The 24,571-nt window shown below is 37.9% G+C and overlaps 1 protein-coding gene across 2 annotated transcripts; it reads right to left on the bottom strand.

Annotated features, from left to right (window-relative positions):
• LOC106150694 (homeobox protein OTX2-B) lies at window positions 1-24,571 on the bottom strand. Of its 2 annotated transcripts, XM_013523634.2 has the most exons (5): window positions 16,998-17,113; window positions 16,693-16,781; window positions 8,939-9,365; window positions 5,319-5,467; window positions 1-1,874 (listed from the first exon to the last, which is right to left on the bottom strand). In XM_013523634.2, exons 3-5 carry the CDS (start codon window positions 9,057-9,059, stop codon window positions 1,290-1,292), a joined length of 855 nt encoding a protein of 284 aa, XP_013379088.1. In that variant the 5' UTR covers window positions 9,060-9,365; window positions 16,693-16,781; window positions 16,998-17,113; the 3' UTR covers window positions 1-1,289. The 2 variants fall into 2 exon arrangements, with proteins under 2 accessions (XP_013379088.1, XP_086860549.1); XM_087004423.1 differs by lacking the exons at window positions 8,939-9,365; window positions 16,998-17,113 and adding an exon at window positions 24,480-24,571.

Raw genomic sequence — 24,571 nt, 5'->3', positions numbered from 1 at the left:
TCAATATAACAAAGTATTTTTTACTAAAATAACGATTTGGAAGCTTATTTATACAATGCTAACGTCTACAACGACTAATATCTACTTCAATACTATTGAACAGGATTTATTCTAGAATAATAAACTGACCTGCATTTTGGACTAACGTAGTGACAAATACCGAATGCAGTATGAAATGTATTTGATAATATACATGAAATTGCCTTAACATACACTAAGCTATGATATTTCCCCTAAATCGAATTACCCTGTCTCAAAACTGATCAATGTTCAGTTCATTCCATTTTTATCTTCTTTTATATAGCGGACCAAATGCGTGGACCCCGTATTTAATCCAGAATTACTACCGACCCTGTAGCGCTGTATTACAGCGTTTTGTGAGTACCTTAGCCATATGCTTTGAAATTAATACCTAAAATTTTCTTCTTAAACGGCAGCTGGTGTAGAAGGGAAATTATCATGTGATTTAAACAAGATTAGACGATTCATTGCATTGTAGTCTCGTGCCTTTGATTTTCCAGTGGGTATTCGACTAGCCTCTAATTTGTACGCACCATGAAGATTGATTAATAGTATAGCTCACGCAGGACTATTTTCCATAATCCCCCAACCCCCATACTCAATTTCTTAAAGGAAAACTGACGCTTAATCAGAGCTAATGTGTTTCAAGAATAACGTTAAGTACAGCTTTTACTTAACCCCTTTTAACATGTTGTAATATATTGGCTATTACATCAATAACATGCTCTCAAGAAGTTTCGACTAGAAGCGATGATTCCTCCATTTCTTTTTGCTCCCATCATAAATAAAAAACAGTTAAAACACCATGTAAAGCTAAAACACTACACAATATTATAACAACATCACACCTCCAATGTACACAATATTATATACAACTGATTGTCTCACAATTTCACAATTTTGACACTTTCTTCTTGATTGTGGATTTGAGCATAAAAAATTAAGATGGTAAAACTAAGATAAATATCTAAAAACTTCTACTTCCATCTATAAGAGTGAAATTCGGATATTTGGAATGTTCAGAGAGATAGAGTATTACGCTTGTATTGCAGACATTGTCCCACTTTCCGACAGCTTCGGGTTGGCGTGATTCAGCACGCCGCCCTTTTCATCAAGACGCTTTCTAAATATGCCTAGCAAAATTTCAGATCAGATTATTCCTTGCACGTACTGGCTTCCACAAATGTTTTAAAACATCCCAATTTAACAAAACCTAAGCTGTTTTTACCCTTACTAAAGTACCTGCTGAAGACAGTACATGATTTACTTTATAACACCTGGAATTTTGGCCAAGAGTGGTCTTTATATTCTTTATACTCTAGACAGTCTGACGACATATGCACCCCTCGTGACAGTCCCTGTGGGCTTCCCATTGGTCCATATGATCCCATCTGATGCTGTGACGTAGGTATGCCTTGTGACATCTGATTGGACGGCGGCATGACCGGAAGCTGCATAGAAGGTGGCAGGTAGTCCATATTACCATAATAGGAAGAAGGTGTGTAATTTTGGGGAGTGTAAGGGGTTTGGGAATTGGCCATGTGGTAGGAGGAACGCTGCATGCAGCTGTTGGGGCTCATGTAGTCGCCAACTGGTGATGGAGCGATGGACGCTGGAGACCAGATAGATGCTCCGTTGCCGTTGGTCAGATGAGACTCACTCTTGATTGGCGGTGGGATATCGACAGGTGGCGCTGGTGGTTTGTATGTGTCAGGCGTCCCAGGCGAGACTGCATGCTCTGAGGGCGGCGTCTTCGGTTTTTTAGGACGGCTTTTATTGAGGTCTTGGGGATTTTGCTGCTGTTGTGCTTTCTGTTGCTGTCGACATTTTGCCCGGCGATTCTTGAACCATACCTATGGCAAAAAGAAAGAACAGACTCGGATCACTAAGCGGTCAATGCTATTGCGCAATGCAGAAGCCTAGACTACAACAGTCAAATTTTACCAATAGAATAAATCACAAAACAAATGAACAGCCAACGATCAGGCCAAATTTTCAAAACAAAAGGAAATTGTACCCTGTGCATAAAACAAACAATAAACATTTACTTGAGCAAATTAGATCAATATTCCCGGGTTTATTATAATGACACATTACAATATTGGATAGGAGTGTCAATATATTAGCGACCCACGTGATAACTTAGGTTTGCGCAGTTCTCTGGGCTTTTATCGATTCCAACAAAACCGTCAGATTGAGAAGACCTACAGCGGAAATTTCGTAGTAGTTTAACATTGTCGCAAATGCTGTAGTATTATTTAGAAAATATAGACAATTGCATGATATACGTTTCAAAAAGTACACTCTTTGCTAGATCCTGCTAGAATGCCAATAGATTTTACAAAAAGCCCAGCGGTTTGCAGGTCAGCTCGTTTAGACTTAATCACATAGTTCTCTCACTGTGGCTGATATCATAGCTATTACACAACATTGGTTATGTTTATCACTCATCGTTGGTAGCAACGCAGTCGCAACGTTATTGTCACTTTGACGAAATTATATAACACCAGAGAGCTCACTATAATAGGAACATAAACCTTATCGAAAAAAAATCCCATTTCAACATTCATTTAACATAGAGGGTCGAACAACGGAATGAAACAAACTTGAATACATATGTCAAAATAATTTATATTATTAAATTGAGAGAAAGTTTTTGTTTTTTATTTTATTTATTTTTTCTGAATTTCTTTAATTTAAGACTTTCTATATTGAGTAACGCACCGATTCGATCCCGATTTAGATGTTAATAATATCTGCATCATGTGATTCTCCTTCACTTTATGAGATTTTCCATGATCTCTTGTACATATATATTATAACCCCATATAAACCGTTTAGTACACTTCACTACCATGTTTACTAAATTATGTCAGTACAAATCAAAAGGAAGCTTATTGAATCGAATCGTTGTTAACAGAGAGGATAAAAGTGGATAATGCGCCCCGAAATCTCTCGTTCAAACCAAAATCACCCACTGTAAATCAGACGGGGGTTTCCCGTCCTAGAACTAATTGACCTGCGTGAGAAACGAGCTAGGAAACAGGCATGATAACTACTTTGGATAAGAAATATACACTGCATTTTTAATGCACCAGGGGGAAATTGATAATGGACAAATATGTGTATAATTCCACCGACGCTTTAGCAACCATTAAACACAGTGCACATATCCCCCCGCTCAGTGACGTCCGAAGGTTCCTCACAGCAGTAATGCATTTCGGGTGGAAAGAAGACAGCTTGGGTACTAATTTGTGGTATCCTGATGTATTTTATTAGTCTTGTGTCTATTTTCCTAAAGAAATATCCGCCCAGAGAAACCCCTAGTTAACTAATATTTCTGTTTATCTCGAGGTGATGGGGGCATTAATGCCAGCCTGGTGTCAACCGCTCAACTTAAAGTTTGTTTTATTTGTAATTTGCTCTAATTGGGTTTAAAAACTTCACCAGCCAAAAGCCACTTGAGAACTTCTATTGTGCTTTATGAATAGGGGTCCGTTTTACATAGTTTTGCTTTCCGGGGTAAATTTGATCCAGAAGAATAGCGCGTCAATAGAGCTCTGTTTACCCGTTACCCCGCAGTTCTGACAAACTGACAAGCCCGCTCCCTCTACGACTTACGTGGTTCGCACTTTGTCATGTTTGTTAGCAAATATCACATTTAAAACGTGCTAGCTTTGGAAAAGAGCAGGTCTTTAAATCAAACACGACTCCACAAAGCGACCAGTTGACAGATTCAAACAAAAAGTGGGAGATAAGATGATTTTCTAATTGAACTTCAACATCCAAAAAAAAATCCTTTCGCTTGTGTGGCTAGCAAGGTATCTTTACTTCTAAATGAGACTCAGAAAACATGTATTCTTCAAATTCATGACACCTGTAATTTTTTTCTTCATAAAGTGAAAATATAATACAATTATTCCTGTTTAGGCAAAAGATGTTTAAGTTTACAGAATCCTCCTATTCCTTGATGTGATTTTGTTAAGTCCATACTGTGAATCGAAAATCAGATTTCATTTTGCCAAATATTTCTGTTACATTGTTGAATGTATAATTTTCATTCCCTTTCCTAATGGTTTTCTTAATCAACTATCTGTTACAACACACAGAAGTGGAGGTTTTACAAATTGTCTTCTTTGCTATCTTGGTGCTTCAGAATATCCGCGTATCCAGGAAGACGAAGCCACAAACAAACTTCATGAATTCCCTACGTGGGACAAACCTGAAAATTACCTAGTCATCGCTATGGCAGGTCCAGAATGAAATGTAAATATTTAAAACCCAACTCCATTACTGGCGGAGATAATGCGCTGGCATTGCTCTGAAAAAATTTTCTTTTTTAATAAAATTTTTCTCCCAGCCAAAAATATTTCCCGTCCGATGTTGCTGCAGTAGAGCAGATTGCTGATTAATTTGTTGAATCTAGATTGACACCTCCGCAAAGGTGATTCACAACGTGGCAAAGGTTATCGGGCATAGTTGACCTTGGGCTTAGCTTGAGATAGGGCCTCGATGACTTGGCAAGCTCGACAAGTCGTAACTATAATTTTCGGCATAATTTACTCTTTTGTCATCTCTCATTGATGAAGTTTTTTAATGATGATTGCAACCTTGCTTGATAAGAAAACAATTTTTAAAACGATGATAAAGATTAACTTATTTTAATATTTCTGATATTATTCAAATACCACAAACAATAGAATTACTTTACTTCTTGCTAATCCGTTTTTGTATTCAGTATATTATTTTTTTTTATAAATATCGTCACTTTGGCTTAATATGGCCCTTACGATCATGATCATCAACTTGTATTTTAAATAATTATCATTTCCATTATCTTCATGACAGGGTCAATTTTACATTCAATAAAATCGGGAATAGGACTATCAGAGTTTAGAGTGTTTATATAATGACCGAGTTTTGAATCGGTATATCATGACTGATATAATCTATCGGCGAACTCACTCGTTCAGCTTTAATTAAATAAATTGCAATTGTATACAAGCACAATTTATAGTCGTTTTAAAATAATTTTTAATGTAAACCAGGAATTAGAACATTAAATCTATTTGCTTTCTGCACTGAATTCAATTCCTCCTTAATATGCGTCGGTTTATTTATTTATTTATTTATTTATTTATTTATTTATTTATTTATTTATTTATTGTTTCTGTTTTTTTCCCTTTTTAAAGACAAAACCATAGTATAGATTAAAAATGTAACAAGTCATGGAAAATAAGGTGCGCAAAAGTGCGTTGAAGCAGTAAGTTTGTCACATCACTATTTGCATGTATTACCTGTACTCTTGATTCTGGCAAATTGATTTTCAGTGCCACCTCCTCTCTCATGAAAATATCAGGGTAACGGGTCTTCTGGAAGAGCGCTTCTAAAACATCTAATTGTGCCCTGGAGAAAGTCGTCCTCTCCCGCCTTTGTTTGCGTGGTGCTGAAATGGAGAAATGGCTAAGTGAGCGCACAAAATGGACAGCTGTGTAATTGGTGCTATTTTATGCAAGATGAGACAGAAAATTATCAGGGGCATTTTCTTATGTCACGACTTGTCTCTGTCCTAATTTAATTTTCTCATGATGCAAGCGGCATGGGCATTTATCATTTTCATAAGCAGTGGTGGGTTTTAAATAACAGTTTCAATATGGAATGAACTAGCATTAACCCCGCCACCTCGCACAATTCTAGGTGACTAGATTGGAATTTTATATATTAGTCGTACTAAAAGCGGTCATGAATTATTGAGTTTCACGCTCTCCTCCTACTTACAACGTTTACAGTATATTGAACGCAAATACTTGAGCCTGCATTATTTTAACGAACTATTCGTTCTATTTTTCATGGTAGAATAAATAAGGATAAATGTAGTGTACATCCGTAACACTGCCAAAAACACATCATAAGACGAAGGACAAACAGATAATTTGTGCAAGAACTTGCCATGAAGATTAAAGAGATTTGAAAAAACACCGTCACGGTTCTTTAATAAAAGATTGGTTGTTTACCGAAAACCCTGTTATTTAATTCACAACATCTGGGAAGTTGACAAGGTAAGCGCAGCCTGTCCAGCTGTAATTGACATTTCATGACCGCGTCTGCAAATCTTTAATCCGAATTTATGAAACAAATCCCTTTCATATAGACATTAATCAAATTCACAGTGTGACTTACTTGCACGACACACCGGAAAGATTTACTAGATTAGAGTGTCGCGTTGACAATTATAGTTATAATTAAGTTTAAAAATAAATAAATAAATTACACCAAAAGGCAAATGGATACTTTACGCGGTTTTCTCTGTTCATAAAATGGTTAAATATCAAACGCAATCAGTAAAAGCGGCTTTTAATTTTTTACTCCTTTGCTTATACTTGCTAAAGATTGTATAAGTAGAAAATTATCTTACTAACAGATAGTGTACAGAAGCACTCTGTCGCACATGTTACATAAATATTATCAAGTCATCCATTTTGCACATTCCCATGTGTAAGCGACAGGTGGGGCAATATTACCAAAATAATTGAAACAATTAGAGGTTTCTTCAAAACTCGCCCCATTCTTCTCCGACCAATTCGAGTCAAACATTCAACACGGTACAATGAATAATGTCTTAGGAGGGCGGGCAGGGGGTGGGCTACGTCATGCCAAGCGATAATGTGTTTGCTCCCCACAAAAGTAAGTTAGTAATACAGTTATTTTACTTCCTAATGCAAACCGTTGTCCTATTCAGTCCTTATGCCCTGCGCACTGCCACCACCAGGTAAATTAGAGCTTGAACAGTAATTAAGCCTAATCATTCTTTTTTGTCCCGTTTTCAATATGTCAATATAATACTACTAAGAATGGATATCCAAATATGTTCTGGGTTTGCTTTAAGTCCACGTGGTTGAATCACAATAGATTTATACAACAAACCATAGCCATAAAGTCGCCATTTAGAATAGTGAGGAAATATCTGAATGCCTTGTGAAAATAAAATGAATCTGGCAATGAATACAAGTAAACAGAGCTGGGAAATCGAGACGAGAACCTATGGAGACCTCACTCAAAATATATACGCAACTTGTAACCTTCCAGTAAAAGTGAATTAAGGGGCTATCTTTAAATATTTTCATGGCATTCGGTGCACGCGTCTCTTCGGTACAAGGTGGTTGAACGAAAACTCTTGTTTTCTGCTGATGCCAATTTCACGCCAGGAATCGATTTTTCAACTTTCCCAAGCATCTATTCTTCACACTTCATATGACTTTGTTCAAAACAAATCTATTTCAGTATTGTTCAAATTATTTTATTGGTTCTTATTTCAATTGCGATTAATTTCGTTTTTATGTTTTTCCTAGAAATATCGACCGTGCAATTTGCATTTTGAAACCATATAATTTGTTCATATTAGTATTTGTATATACATAAACCATATTTTGTTCAATGCCATTAATCGGAGAATCCATTTAAAAGAATTTGTCGCGTAGTGACTGTCTTTTGTCAAAGGACACAGAAATGTGAAGAATGCGAGAGCAAAGGACGGTGTCGAAGAAAGGCACAGCGGGACTCGTCCCCGGTTCTCGAGCGCAAGGTTTTGTCTTGAAGAAGCCACCCACACGGGCCCATACAAGACAACCGGAGGCAGGTTTTCAAATCAGAGGCCACTGACAAACAACTGAAGTGCTTGTTAAGATCGAGCGATAGAGTGGAAAACCACCGTTAAAACAAGTGATTCAACTAAATAAGGGTAATTTACGCATTCAGACAAAGCGGCGGGTAATGTCATTGAATCCCAAAATAATGAAACTTCCTGTCAAGAAATTTGTCAACCTCCGTTTCTGGGCTTCATTACCAATCATTAAAGAATTATTTGTTACGACTTCACAATGTCTCAATACGCGCGTCCCATGACAGAGGTTACTTTGTTTTGGTTAGTGTGAAATCCTTTAAGTGAAATCAGTTATCGGTATTCCTAAAATTTTTCCACCTCTCTTCTGAAATTTCAACACCACACGGAGTGCAAATATCAATGTCAATTTGCCATCCCCACCTCGGCAAAAGTGCAAACAAATCGTCCATCAATTCTTACTGACGTGGCCAGTTTTGCAGTTAAGGTAAAGAGCTCCTGAACGTTTCGACAACTTGGTCAACAAATCCCTTCGCAGACATTGATTCAGCTTTATTTCAATGCAAATCATAAAATAATGGAAATATCCACGCCCTTAGTTTACCCGTCTAAAGTGGAGGGAAGTTCAAATAGACCTGATTACATAAACATATCTGTGTGCGCTTTCAATTTAAAGCCAATGTCTTGTCTACCTGTTCGAAATGTCTGGGATAGTCGACTATGATTTTAAGAAACGTTAAGTATGGATCCCAGTTGTGCTTAAGCATACATAGTACACGGTCTTGCCTATTTTACACTAGTGTATGCTTTCGGAAGTTAAGCCCGTGTCCTGACTCTATCCTCTAACCCCCAATAATGCTACTAATCCTCTATAATCATCTAATCTGGGCATCGAGAACTCGTACCAACAACCAACAAAAATACTCCTTAAGATTGGTTAACAATAGGTTTAACGTGATATGTATCTTTAATTTACAAGTTTCAAGTGGAATACTACGCGCGTACATCATGTTAAGATTCTCGTACTGTTAAAAAAAACATTCAAGGTAGAAATCTGATTTTTTTTCTAAAGAAGGTCAAATTTAAAGAGTCTGCGTGTATGGAATTGAGATTTCAGTGAAAAGAATATCGTGATAAAAATATATATCTTTAACTAGAACTACGACTTGAAATTTATTTTTGTAAATGAAACGGCCACAAACGTCACCATTCAATATACGGTGTATGCTAGGCATTTCAAGACCACGACTTTACAGCTTTAAAAAATAATAATGAATAAAGCACAAATGCTGTACTTACTCTGATATGTCATGGCCGGGTGCATCATGTCCACGTTATGAGAGGTGAGACTGATCCCGTTGACGGAGTACGGGGCAACTTTGGTAGTTGGCGGCATTGGAGAGTAGGCCATGCTACCCATGGAACCGTGGTAAGAAGGTAACAGCGCCACGATGAAGAGATTTATCTACAGCTGTTCGCACTAACTGGATCCGCAATGTGCCGTTGCTGCCGTTCTCTTTCCTCCTTAAAATCCGGTTAAATATTCCTTCGGGTTGCCTCGGACTTTCTGCTTTAACACTTTCTCAGGAGGCGATGACCCTTAAGATACCAGAACAGCGTCGGTTGTGGTCTTCTCTCAATCTCTAGGATTATCTGGGAAGTTATGGACTAGGGTCACTCACGTGTTAACGTCCCTCGTCGTAGTTGGTCACCCGACAGTGGCCAGCTGGAAAAATGATAGTACTATTAACTGTAATCTGGCAATGAGTGATATGTGGCAGTGTCCGCGTGGTCAGACTATCTGTGTGACAGTGTGTTGATGACGGAAGGCGGCCAGCATATGATGTCTTCACACACCACGAAGCCCTTCCTCCCCACGCGGAGCAAACAGAGCGTTACGTAACCAGGCCTGTCCCCGCAACTACCCAGGTGCGCCGGGAGAGGCTAGAGGGGGACACCTGTGGGCCAGACCCGGGGTGACAGGTCCCGAGGCAATTTTCACACTTCCCGTCGGGGACATCCACTGGTGTAATCCAGCAAGCTAGAGAAGGGGGGGGGCGGAAGGAAAGATGACTAAAGCAAACGTGTCGACTTATCTGTACACGAACGTAAACATTTGTCGCAACGACCTATTTTGAGACCGCCAATCTGGAACAAACTTGATAGGTCGGTCGGCGGGTTGTTCATTTAGATGTGCCCGTACCCCTCGTTTGTGCGCAACCTGTTCCCCTTCACACGAACGTTGGACCATCCGTCCGGTACCGCGGGGTGTTGATAGAGTCTTTTAGCCGTGGTCAGTTATCGCCCCCAGTGCTAATCGCCTGTCAACACGGGGGACACTACTCCGTATTCAGGTGCACTCATTCCCGTAATCAACCTATACACACACAAGTTACACTAACAGCCGAGATAAGACCTGGCCCGTTAATTAGTCCATTTGGCAAACACCCCTCCTCAGTAAGTCAGCTAACTTTTATCAATGGAATTGACAATAAATAAACACCAATAAAATGTATTTGTCTTGTATTTCTCAATCGATGTACGGTTGAGGAGAAAGTCCATAAAACATGAACGGTTAATCAATGTTAAAGCCTACTTGAATGTTAATCCCTTTTCAAGAAAGTTAAGATTTCACGCAGGTTTTAAAATACTATTTTTTTTTTCAAAATTAAATGACATTAAATATTACCGCTATTGTTCATACAGCACCCACCTCCGCCTACCCTCTTCTTTCAGGTCTAGCAGAAGAATGATGTGAGTAGCGGTGCACCCTTCATTAAGGATAATTTAAGAACATGTGTAGCTTTATTACGTGTGCTGTTGTTGATTTTCGCTTCAGGGTGCTTACCCGGCGCGGTGGGAGAAATATGGAGGGCGGAGTTAAGGCGGGCATTTAATCATCACTCTTATTAATTGCACACTGAGATGGTCAGTATGGTTGGACAAGCCTTATGGGCACATTTCGAATAGTAATGATTTTGTGTCTCGTAAAGTGAAATTCTCAGCCAGCGGCCGTAATTTAATTAAGTTACAGTATATGTTGAATATCAAGCCCGTTAAAATTGATTTTAAACAAAGCATAAGGAATTTTAAACCTAGCTAACCTTAAAATTCTACAAAAAAATAATCACTGGAGAAATAGTCTCCGATTGAAAAATTCACTTGAACATGGTTGTAAATAAAATTTCGACCAAGTCTTGCAGTTTTCCTGACATTTTGACCCGAAAATAAGTTTATCTGAAATACCGCCCACTCTTTCAGTTGATAACTGGACATGTGGCAACAACCCGCAAACCCCAGTTCCGGCGGGAGCTTGATCAGTGCTCCGGAAGGTGTTGCCAACAAACAAACTGGACAGAGGCGATCTTAAAAACACTGGTCAGCGTTGCGAGACCGTAGGGGTTTCCTGTGCTGGGCGTGATAAGAGAGAGTGACATGTTTGGACAATTAGTGCCAACTTCATGAATTACCTCTGATTGCTTCCTTTTACTTCTAACTCCTAGCTTAATGAATCCCTAATTTGTGTAATGTTGTTTTTGTGTGGAATTTTCACGTACTGTCACAACAAGCTTGTTTTCAGGGTATTCATCGAAGCGTGAATATTCCACAAACACCTTTGGGCAGCCCGAGTTTTTGTTTTTGCAGTTAACATTCCAGTGGACAGTGGGTGTAAAGGACTGTATACAGTCGTAACATTGGGTAATAACAATGCAGTTATTCTGAAAGGCCGCGGACTTTGTGTCTCCGGTTCTTATCAATAGAATACGATGTTGCTATCCCGAAAATGTTACCGTTGCCTCGTCGTGGCGACGACTGGAAGCTAAATTCTGTGAGTTTTTATATACAAGTGATCAATTCTTTTCAAAGTCGAATTTCTTTATGTCGAATTTAGTCTTAAGAATTTAATACATCATCTCATGTAAAGAATAAATAAAACAGCAACCTAAGCCAACCAAGACCACATGCATTATTTAATATAAATTATTTGCTTCTTGTTGTAAGGAAATAATTTTTAGATAAAAATTTGAGTTTTGTCCAATTTGGCAGAACGATTAACTGACCGCTGTAGTTTCTTTACACTTCAGTATCTTAAATCAATTTTTTCGTATCTCTGTCAACGAACACCGTCTTTGTTTTATTTTACCACAAGCCAACCAGATATCCCATAGTCCAAAACGCGAAAATACAATTGAAGCTTATAGAAGTAATGTATGATAATCCTAAAAAGAATTTCGTTTGAAAATAGATAAAAACATCTACACTTGTTTTTAGCTAGGTCCCATAGACAATAAAATAATTTTGCTGTGTTAGATTTTTAAATATATGAAAATAATGTTTTCATACACTTTTGCAAAACGGTAAATGATAATTTATCATTTATTCGTTTTTCTTTTTGCAAAATATTTATTGTTTTATCTCTTCGAGCACGTATCTCTCATTTTGTTCAGTGAAGTATCCTCAGAAATAAGGAAATAATCAAGTTGATATATATACATGTAAACAAATAAATATATAAATAGATAGATTAATGAATGGAACAGAAAATAGATAAATGCGACGAAATGACTAACAAAATATGTTTTTCGCCCTCAGAAAACAAATAAGATATATTTAGTTATCACAAGAATTAATAAGGTATATCTGTAAATCTTAACTCAGCGTGTACTCATGTTTTCCTCATCGTCATATCTAGTGAGTCTTGACCAGTTCCATATTTTTCTTCCAGATCAAACAGGTGATTTAGAAAGGATAAGCTAGGTATTTATGTAAAACTTCATCAACTTAGCGCAGATCTACCTCATTAATCAAATTCTGACGAGATATTCGTTACTGATAATGCAAACACGCCTGCTGCTCTTTGGAAAATCATGAAATTGTTGACGCAGAAAGCCCGTTCCCGCTGCGAGCCACAATGCGGCGTGGGGCGGATGAATGTTCAAATCTGGATTTTCACGGGGTGCAACATATGCGGCCAGGCTGACAAAGACAGGGCCGTCACCGATCTAATTTCCTGCACAGACAGATACTGTGATTGAATTGTAGACACCCTGCTGGCGTTGCCGAGTCTTTGTATAGTGAATATTCATTTTTTTATCATTATACGACTCTGCTGGGGACGGAAGGAAGGAGGAAAGGAGAGAGAGAGAGAGAGGGTGGAGGGTGAAAGATAGTTATCGTTATCATCTGCGTTATTACGTCGCATCGGCTTCTAAAGTTAGTAATGTTCCAGCGCTTATTGTTTATAGTCGTTGAACATTGTACCGGGGACAAATTAATTTTATTAAGCCGACGTGACTTGATCTAATTGATTTTCAAGGTTACGAAATAAATTTCCAAAAAATCTCAACAATTGCTTTTCTTTTCATGGCAAGTTACATTAACCGACAAGGCAGAAAATTTCGTTAAAATTTCACATTAAGTATGTCCCTGTCAACAACTCTTGAAACCCAAGCCCTTTCATTTGTCAAAGACGTCGTGTAATTATTGATAATTTACCAGTTTTGTGGCTTCTCGACACAATACGCATTGAAAGCATCAATGCCCCTGAAAAATGGGGGACATTCGGGGTTCTATTGAAATTTTACTGTAATGTATCTATGACAATATCTCAATCAGTATTCTGCTGTCAGCGACAGTTCTGTACCAAATGACTAAATTACGGTCCATCAATCCCTCTTACGTTGATCAAATTTCTTTCTACCCTGCACCGATGAACTAAAGATCTTTTCCTAAAATAACCTTTGCTTCCAAGCGACTATAATATATTTACAAATGCATTTTTTTTGCACAAGCTGCTTCGAATAAAGAGAGAATTGAAAGAGAATTATGAACATATGGAGTTCACAGGTTTTTTTTTTAATTTCAGTATGGAAAACAACTACGACTTATGTAACGTTATGCTGCCGAATGTGGTATATGTGATGTTTCACGCTCAGTAAAGTAGATTATTGATACAAAAAAAATTCCAAAGATCGTGGAGTTCACTTTTTTTGAGATGTCAACAACTTTGTTTATCTTTAATGAGTTTTTTTTCGTGGGCAGTAAGTCCGCGGTCTCATGCGACCATGGTGAAGCCGTCCTAATAGCCGAAACATTGGCTTTAAATAAAATCTTATGCCCGCTGTTTTCTTCCATGAATGGACCACAAAAATAAATAAGAAGAAAAAACAATAGATAGGAAAATAAAATAAGATATACGTGTAAAGCTATTCAGAAAAAAAGGTAAAAGTCCTTGTGAGCAAAGAGAAAATAGACAACCATTTTAAATGTTTTTTTTTTTTGCCTGATTCTGTACATTTTCCGGATTTTTAACCACTGAGTGCTCAATTTCCATCAAAACATTTATCTCTCTTCAACTCTAATTGACTTAATAAAGTGACATAAAGCCCAATGCTTACGAAGTGTAAATTCAAGCTTTAATGCCGTCCCATAGGAACATGTGAAATAATGTAGTTAGCCATGTTTTATTTAAAAAGAGACGGATTATCGCGAGAGTGGCCCTTGATAGATCATTTCTGGTAATTGAATAATGTGTGAAACCAAGGAGAAGTGCCTTTAAAACGCTCAGAAACCAGTGTGAGCATACATGGCCAGCGCATATGGCGACGCTGAACGGCGTGTAATCTGTGTAACAAAATTACTCTGATCAAGTGAGGAAACATTACACGGTGACAGATATCCCGCAACTAAATTTAGCTGACACTGTTTTCCAGACAAAAGAATTTATGCTAAACCAAAATGCAATACGCCTCAAAGAAAGTAAATGCTTTTATCAAATTAAACACGTGAAACTAGTAAGAAATTAGGGTCAATGTATATGAAATAAGGATTAATGTTTCCTAATCTATTAGCTAGTAATTAAACGAAATACGCGAGGGACATTGAAATTTGGCCATATTGTTGCCTAATAATTTTTAACATAGATATAAGGTTTTATCTGGTTAATGTTTTTCTCACTATTTTTAATATTTTATCTCAAAAAGTTTTGCCACTACAAATTATTCTTGGGGAAAATTTTTCCATTTTGATATAACATTTTGTACCTCATAATACTAAAATAGAGGGAAAATTTCTTCATTGACGTAATGGCAATCAAGGGCAGAAAAATGAAGTCGTGACACAGCATTCTTGAAATAAAACCAAACGTTTGTTTTAGGCTAATTAGAAGAGCGACAAAATACTGACAGTTTTGTTTGAATTATGTATGCGTACAATGAGAGGCGTGGAGCATTAAATTGTTGTTTATTGATATTGTCACGTTTTGTCAACTTCAACGGGCACTGTCTCTACACAATCTTCCATCTGTTACGCATCTTTGAGTGGTATGTGTCCCCTACATAGTGTTGTGGACGGAAACCAAGAAGCTCGTGTCAAATTTTCAGGTAAACTTGCGCCCGCCTCGCGATAAGAGTGTTGCTATCTGGAGGGTTTTCATGTTGACATCCTTGATCGAGTCGACAGAAAATGATGGAGTTGTGTTTAAGGTTGGGAGGGCGGCGAACCAAACACAGCGTCAGAAATGGCCTTATTAATTGAAAATTGATTGACAAAAGAAAATCAAACAAAACTCGGGGACAGTCCCGTTCTCTGTCTTCATCATACCATTATGGAAATGGTATGTAAATTTGCTCTTGGTTGGCGTTCCACAGTACGGCTCACGCATCCCCGCGCTCTTGTTTTCACAAATAGAGAGCAAGCAAAGAACTGCAAACTTGGACGAGCACTTGAGTTGGACCGCCCGATCAAACTGGGGTACAATCTAGGCGATAGAACCTGACTCACACAGAAAATAACCGTTAAACTGAGTCACGGACAAGAAGAAAATCATTATAGTTTTTTTTTTTTTTTTTTTTTTTTTTTTGGGGGGGGGGGGTAGTTTTTCTTCTGATCTTATAAAAAATCCAAGCAGATGTTATTTTTGTCTTGCTTGATTGTGGTGCCTTTTTTTCATGTTGCATTAAAACCTACGTTATCTATAATATGTAATATATATGCAGATAATAGTAGATCAAGTCTTTTTAAAGAGCTGTGTCGTTTTCAGTTTTGCAAACTAACAGAACTAATAAGTAACGCCCTTTTGCGCCAAACTAGACATCACGCTGTAACGTTAGAAATAGATTTGTATTTACTTAATTAAAATCAGATCTTAAGAGTTTTCCAAACCTTTTACACAAATTTAGATCATGCATGAATAACTTTCAATTATTGCAATTAACCTGTCATTTTTTGCCATTTTAATTTAGTTTCAAATAAAAGGAAAATATTAATTCTTGATTAAATCACCAAGATATATGCATTTGTGTAACATAAATGTTGAATAGAAAATTTTTGAATTAGTTCAATTGTTTTCTCCGTGTAAAACAAATTGTTTTATTTTATAAGCGATTTCACTATGACGTATGCGAATCTCACGCTATTATGGTTGTTAAGATGAAGGTGTGTAACTGTGAATGGAACAGTTAAGTAAAATGAGATAAGCAAAATGTCGGCACAGAATACAGTACGTGTTATCACTTTGTTGTTTTCCTTCTACTAACACGTTACTATGGTTATCTGGACTCTTATCTTGACACCTGATTGAACCTTGGGTATGTTTGAATAAACTTAATGTTAGCCTCCCTCTCTCTCTCTCTCTCTCTCTCTCTCTCTCTCTCTGTCTCTCTCTCTCTCTCTCTTACACACACACACAGTTTAATTTTGCCTTTCCTCACTATTTTTTTTGTGCTGAATCTTAGATATACTTTAATAAATATAAAGTACAGAAAACGTCACGTTTGTCAGATATTATCTCAGATAATGTGAGAGGCTCGAAATATGACATAACTCGAACCACGTCTGCATCCATATGTCTGACTTAAAAATACACCCGCAAATATAGAACAAAAAGGCGTTACCACTTGTAGTTAGGTCATTTTGCAAACCTTGCCAAAGTTTACACCAAAACACTACTTTTAAGACAGTGACACTGTGCGCTGATATCAGATAGCGAATTGCTGAATGGCCTTGTTTACAACAGTTCATGGGACTCTTTCTATACAGGTCTTTACACTCACCTGTTATACCTGGGAATCCGTTGACGGAAGCTTGAGACAACAGGGGAAATCTTCTGACTTCTTGTTTGAGACGGTCCGTTTCGATCAGCCTGAAACATCATAGTTAATTGTATGTTAATTACTAATGTTACTTTAAAAAAAATAACACACCGTTCCTTACGTTCAAGTACACAGTTTGCACGCTGCCTAGTACTCGATACGCTCGAGTATTTTAAGTCTGGCCCGCTATTAATCACATGTATAAGTTTATGAAGATTTTAAGCTTAAGCTAAAACAGAGGCTTAACCCAGTAAAGATGAGCTTACGTGTTGTAAATGCGAATATAATGTTGATTGATCACCTCTAGCCGCTAATACAGGAACTGTAGTTCTCTACTAAGCAATCCCTATCAATATGCGCCACTTAACCACTTCACTGGCCAATCACAATGCGACCTGCAGTTAAATACATTACTATGTCATATCACGCCGCGAAAATAGTTCCGCGATCATTCAGGAAATTTAAGGGTAACCCCTGTTTTGGTTAAAAGTAAGAGCATGGCTTCGTGTTAGAATATTGAAATCTATATTTCTATAGTGATAGCCCCCTTTTGACAATGTCATATGTCCTAGCAGAGTTAAAATATTAAAAAAAATATTTGAATAAATTCAACCATTATTATAAGTAAATTAATATAAATATCCAAAGTCTTTTAGCAAAGACAACTATATTTTGCGTTCGTTGCAAAAGAAAAATATTAGATTTGAGTTACAGTAAGCGATTTTGATATTGCAGAAAAATGCTGTGTATAATTCTCTACTGCGAATGTTTCGTCGCTACCGTTGCGGAAAGATGGAATGGCGCCCCAGAATTTAAGAGGTGGTCACTTTGAGTGCACGGCAATGTCGCTGTCCCCAGATTTCTTTTAATTATATGTTTAACTCCAATACTTCATTGCAACTAAACGAAGAAAATTAGTTCCGTTTTTAACCCACAGCAGCCACTGCATTGAACTGGAAAATTGCCTGTCCCTCTACCATTGTGCGCGTTCCGCAGGAATTAGCATTTAAAAAGCTGTTTTTCGAAATTTTTGACAGAGAAAACCAGTCCTATTCTTCGCAGTGACTGTAATATAGATGTTAGTTCAGAGTGCGGCTAGAAGAGAGTGTCACAGGTGTGTCTCCTGTCGATAGCTTTGTAAAGAAAGAGAAAAAAAACACGGCACTGGAATATACGGCGATGATTAAAACAGGTGCCCGATTCACTTTTTTATACCTAAATTTTATGTCTTATGGCGAGAACTGAGTCTTACAACATGCGTAGAAATGCGGTGATAATTCCAAAAGCGCCCAAGCGGCCAGGAGAGCGTTCTTTTAAGATGGCAAAAATTATGTTTTTAATTCAATTCGCACCAGTAAGGCTTTGTGGTAATATCTCATCAACGGACAATGACTAACGAAGCCGCAACAGAGACAATTGACTGTGGAATATTTTACGATGGAAGCTATACATTTTTATAGCACGTTATAATGAATGACGAAACATGAATACAGAAGCCGTGTCAGCGTGGGCTGGGTGACAGACTGTCAGTGTACGGTGGCTGTAAGTTAGTAAAGGAAGCCTGCGCATAGAAGCCAATTTCTTCCTTCATTGCTCCTGTATGGCTGCTAAGTTCGCACCATTACTCCTGTTTACGGCCGGCACAATGTTACTTCTCCGTTCTACTGTTGTGTTTCCTGTAATTTGGCTGCAACACAGAGGGGTGATGTGACAGAACGTGACAGTTGGTGACAGGATGACAGGTCAACGAGTGCGCGCGATGCATGCCTGTCTGTAACGTGGACGGGTGAGAGTTGATAGGCGCGCTCGGAGCAGACGATTCCCTGTGTTATTGAAATATTACATACCTGTCGGTAACGGAGAAGGGGCAACCTGAGGTTTATGGGTGCATTTTTGGGGAAGTGCACTGTATCTGAAATAGAAGCTCCCTGTTACATGAGGTCTGTTAGGTTTTAACAGTATCGGCTCGGGAGCGCGTGTTCGTAGGCACATTTTTGAACCAAGTCAGCGCGCTTCAAATGTCTTGGCGACAACAGGCGAATTAATTAGGGAGATTGTGACTTTCCTTAAAATTCGTGTATTATTTTATCCAAAAATCTATTTACTGACTTTTTCTTCAAACAATTAATAATCAGGATAGTTAAGCTTAATTTTTAATAATTTTATTTTTGACTTTTGCCCAATAGAAATATAATTCTTTGAAACGGCTGAGATTTTTGATGAAACAGGTGCGAATGCCACCCGTGTGGCATCATGCGCCTTTTTGCACGGCTTCTTTAAAATTCCATTCGTTCCCAGGGATACATTTTCACACCTTTTCTCCACCTTAATGGACGCACACCTCTACAGTTGGTGCAGGCGGCACACTTTTGTTCCCGAATTTTTCATTCCCTCTCTCCGCTGGAGGTAGATTAGAATTTAACGGCTTCAAACAAGTTGACCCATTAGGAGCACTGGGGCTGGGGCAACAATGTGAGGAGAGTGAAATTGAGCACCGCCAAGCTTGTTATAGAATACTTCTTAACATGGCAGGGTGTTGTGAACAGAGGTAGGCCGCCAATACCCTGGAGTTAGGAGGTACAAACGAAAACTATCCTCGGGTATTATCACCCCGCTGCGTCCGCCTGCCTATTACATGCTCTCGACACCACACTCGCTACAATTATTGTCATTTAAGTCCCCGACAATGCGACAATTGCATTCCGTAATGGCCATGTTGTAAAGGTAACAGTACCTTAAGTAATTTGCCGTTACGACCTTAGAGATAACGCGTGGTACGTCCTACGACATTTGAGACGGCGCTTACGCGAGAAACATACGGTAGCGTGGCAGGGAGCACGAAAAAGAAAATGAAAACTGAATCGGACTTAATTAAGAACTATTAAGTACTAATACGCCCTAATTTTACGACTATTTTATCCTTATGGTTGTAATCTGTTGCTGTCCCTCCCCCCCTGGAAGCGGTACATCAAACCCAGACTTTGCGACAAATCAGGGAGAAAAAGTTACGACACAATACAAAAGAAAATTACTATTTCTACCGGCCAAATGAAGTCCGCTTCAATTTCAGTACCAATCTGCGCGGGATTCGGTTACATACTCATCTTCTTTGTCATTGTGGTGTGATAGTGAGCATACGGTCTCCTTCTTTATCTTGTAAATATCTAACGGGTAATCTTCATTGTACGTTCAAAATTGGACAGCGGACTTTGTTTCATGTTTTCTGGCTCAATTCAATGCGGTGTTGTCTTGAAGGCACGGACAAATCCTCTGGTACAAAACCTTAGCAAATACTACCCGCCCAACTTTGCTAACAAGTGTTTCTAGCATACAAGGCGCTCAATCCAAGCATTTCAAGGATCTCTTTAACACTTATGAGCGTTGGAACAAATTTGCTGCACCCATTGTTTCCAGCGGTTCGCGTGTAGGTTTGCAAGACCTTCAAGAGGCATCAGTATGAACTCCCGGGGAGCACCGATTGTGACGTGCTGGCGCTTTTCAAGCTTGCAAAAATACAAACAGTTGGTCTCAAACCCAATTTCATTTTCTTCTCATTGTCCAAACACTTCACCCAACAATTCTGTAAATTCAAATAGTGACAGAACCGTGTTTTATACTAAAGGGTGAGCGAGTTCACTAACCCCGACCCGGGCGTGGGGCAAAACTTAAAAATGATCTCCAAAAATACAACAGTTTAAATATAGCGTTGTTAAAGTTAACACTTAAAACATAATGAATTTCGTCACGGGGGTCTTCAAAATATTTGGTTATAACTTCACAAAAAATTGGGATGAGAATCAACATTATAAAAGCACTTCTAAACGCCATACAACGTCAATGGGCCTTAGATACCGGCACTTATAAATATCCCACATACATTGGTTTAATAGTAATGGTTTTCACTGTATGTTTGTGTATCATTTTTGGATTATAGGGCATCAAACATATAAATCTCATTTCTCAATATCTAATCGGCTCGTTCAGGCAACTGAAATACCCTTTTCAATAACTTCGCTTGAATACAGAATAAAAACAGAATAGGAAAAATATACGCTGTGTGCGTATGGGAGAATCGTTAAATGCCATATCAAAAGGAAAAAAGAAATACAGATTTCACAGTTGGGAAGTCAAATAAGTTGTTTACATGTGATGAAATTTATGAGCTGTATTGATTGCTTTGATATGAATTTTCAACAAAGAAAGCTCTTTATGGTTTGGGAAACCCCTTAATAATTGACATACATTGAGGTTGTTATATGATAAAAAAAAAACTAACCGTTGAATTTATTTGTACTGTTTTTTATTTGAACTGTTGCCTGGCATACAAGCAAAAAAAAGTGAAATAGTAATAATAAAGAAGACCTTGTGCAGATTAAGATATAGTATCCGTTGTTCCTAGAAGCCGTCGCTGTTTCTAAGCAAAATTGGTCGATATATAGCTGGGCTATAACAAGCAGCCTCCTTGGCGTCACGAAAATCTCCAGTCATGCCAAGCTCTGTCGATTTCCAAGCCCAAATTGACATTTCTAAGCTGTGCAGCATCAGGTTGCGCTTCAAAATTGATTAATTCTATGTAATTGCGATGCTACAGCTCAATTAGGGGCGGGAAATCCAATAAATTAATTGGATGTATGGTTCAGCTTTACCTTCTGACCACGAGTGCCTCTTCAACAGCGACTGACAGACATCTCCAGCTACTATCACTGTTTGTATACTGCTCTTTTTTTGCGCAGAGAACATGGGGCGTTTGAAGAAACAATTTATTTTGTTTTTTTTAGGTTGAAGAAAGCCAAGATTTTCTACCCTACAAGCTAGCCTTAAAATGACTGCTTTTACATTCATATATAGATATTTATATTTTAAAGTTAATTGGCATTTTTAAAAATAATTTAATCTTGGACATAATAACGTTATTACGTCCAAGATTTAATGAATGAAAAACATTGTTTTTTTATTCAGTTTTATTTTCGATTAGATTTTTTTTCGTTTTTGGTCTGCAAATGACGCCAAAACCGGGGATTGATGCTGTATAAAATACGAACAAAGCAAAATTTCTCTTTGACGTGCAAGCATATTTTCACACCTTGATAGCAGCGAGAAACACGTCACTCATTTTGTTGCGTGATTTATGATGGCGTGAACGTGATAATTAGAGGAAACAATTTGTTACTTAATTGTTTGGCATTTCTTGTTCCTTGTCCAAATATTCCCATTTTAACAGTTACAAATTACTCCGAGGAAGTTGGTGAACAATTCTCCATCGATTATCAATGTCACGTACGACGAAATTTATTCTGATTTAATCCTCGACATGCGATCGAAATAAATAGATGACAATGGGGTCGCTAGATGTTTTTATACTACCTTATGTTGGTGGATTAACGAAACAAAATCAGAAACATGATTTAAGACTGTAATTCCCATAGTGCTCGCCACACCCAAGTTTCTATTTTCAAGGTGGTTACAACAGCAAGTAATAAAGGGCTAAACTTGGAGTAGAGAATCCTTTTTGAATTCTAGAAAACGAACAATGTCAATGGTTAAAACTGTCATAAAAAATAAGGAGATAGTTGATAATTTGCTGTGTTGAATCAAGAAGTTATAACTCCTTGGTTGAATATATATTCATCTTTAAGTTAGTGGAGAAAATCGAGTCAAGACGCTGAGAGTCAGTAGTGCTCTCTGCTCTCTGGGCGGGCAGTTTTGAAAATATTAAAAGTAGATTTCGCGAAGCGAATAAAATCAACGCAAAATGAGCTTGTCAAAATGCATAGGATGCGAACAAAATATGTTGCCTTGTTAAAGGGCATCTTCGCACCGTCGAGTGTGAAAAGCTCGAGTGGAAAGGTTCCCATATACACTTCACTATGGGACGACGCGCAGGCCTTGTCTCCCTCTCCTGAACGTGATCTACACAAAAGAAAGTTGCGGCGCAGAGATAATGAACCCGGCTGGGAGAAATGATGTGAAGAACGGGACTCGAAAGCTACTCTCATTTGATAAATAAAAAAATTGGTTCTATTATATGGAGTTTGCACTCTTCTCTTTTTTCGATAAGAAAAAGAAGACCTCATTAAAGCTGCAGAGGGACTTCAAATTAATGAAAGACTCGAAAGATTTTTAAAGTCAGAATTGCAAAAAAGATTACCTCTCAAGAAGTGAAATACACTTACTGTCAACTAGAAAGATATTTATTTTGATGATGAAACATAAAAAACTTATAAATCGATTGGAAATATCTTATTTTCATTCACACTCGCTATCCATCATTTTCTTACAATGAACATGGAAAACGAAATACATTTTCTTCGTACCACCAATTTTTTGAAAATTGTGAAAGAAAAATGCTTCAACCAACTTTGGCCATAGTCCAAGTAGCAGCGAGTCATCCTACGATTGTTTGAATAAACAATGACTTTTTCATCTAGTTTAAGATAAACCACCAAATAATTAGGGATTAACCTGTGTCTGGATATTTTTTTAGTATTAGGAAGGATTAGTCTCAAAATTGACACAATTATTCTGGAATCACGCATCTGGCTCGCGCGCTCAAAGAAAAAATCCATCCGAAATGGAACAAAGTTGGATGAGTTTTTTGACGCGTTGTTAAAGAAAGATCCTTATTGAAATCTATAGATCTAATATACAAAATAGGACAGATGATAGTTTCGGCATTTTCGTCGTCTGTCGTCAAATTGGCGTCGTTTTTTCTCGAGACAAGATCGTTTATGACAATAAACTCCCCTTCAAAACGTGTAAGAGAAATTGAAGTAGCCTCATTTGGCTTTCGGTTTACAATGCACAAAATGCCATTTCTATTAAGACATTTTCAACAAGTTGGTCTCGGGAAGAATTCTATATTCATTTACGAAGCAAATTAAGTCCTCAATTAAGCGTACCTCGCACCTGGTGAGAATCTAACGTTACACAGCTTTTTCTACGACAAGGTGCCAGCGGAATAATTATTGTAAGGGTCAGAGCACAGTAAAAGAGGGGACGCTGGGTTTGGGGCTCCCCTCTTCAATAGCGCTCGGTGGCGTCTCTGTACAGCAGCGAGTTGTGGATGACAGTTTTACAATGGCATGCTGAGAAGTTGAGGCTTTTGTGTGGTCTGTGCAATCGGCTGTGTTAATTAGATGTTCAGTTTAATGACGATGAAATCAAGAGAATTAATAAGAAAATAGCCTCCCGATTTTCTTAAGACGTCTACTTTTGTGTACCTGAGACTGAGCGGCTTGCATGTCTTTTCTTTTCGAAATCCTGAGAATGACGAGGGGAAAAATTAAAGAAAAGTTTTGTCGTTTTCAGATTTATATGCAGTTTCATTTTCAGTTATGCGATTGAAAATTAGAAGTAACTATTCCAATCTTTGTGTGTGTGTGTGTGTGTGTGTGTGCGTGTGTGTGTTTGAACTAACATGCTTCATATGTAACGATTCTAAGTGTTGCCGCACAGTACATTTTAACCATTTATCTTTTCTTATCGAAATATTTAACCTATTTGGATTAAGATGCGCATTTGAGTGATCACAATTCTACCTTTTATGTTATCCCAATGTTAGTGCGGTAACAACCTTTAAGAAGACCCGATTTTTAACTTGTGATCGGATTTGCTGCACGCGCGCTCAATATAGATTCAATGGCCACCTACTTGATACTATCAACTACAACACAACATCTTACAATGAAAATGTGATTTCAAACATGGATTTAAAGACAGGATTAAACGAAAAGCCAAGTTTAACTTACCAGTAAGTTTTTTGAGAAGCGAGTTCTTCTATTGTCAGCAAGTCTAAGAGGCTTATAGGAGCAACATCCAAAGTCATGTGACCCGCGGATTT

The sequence above is a fragment of the Lingula anatina genome, chromosome 2 (genome assembly GCF_051362555.1).
Source record: "Lingula anatina isolate TDL-2025a chromosome 2, LinAna3.0, whole genome shotgun sequence".
In the NCBI taxonomy this organism is placed as follows: domain Eukaryota; kingdom Metazoa; phylum Brachiopoda; class Lingulata; order Lingulida; family Lingulidae; genus Lingula; species Lingula anatina.
Note: the sequence above shows the minus strand (reverse complement) of the source record. Positions and strands in the feature narration are given on the sequence as shown.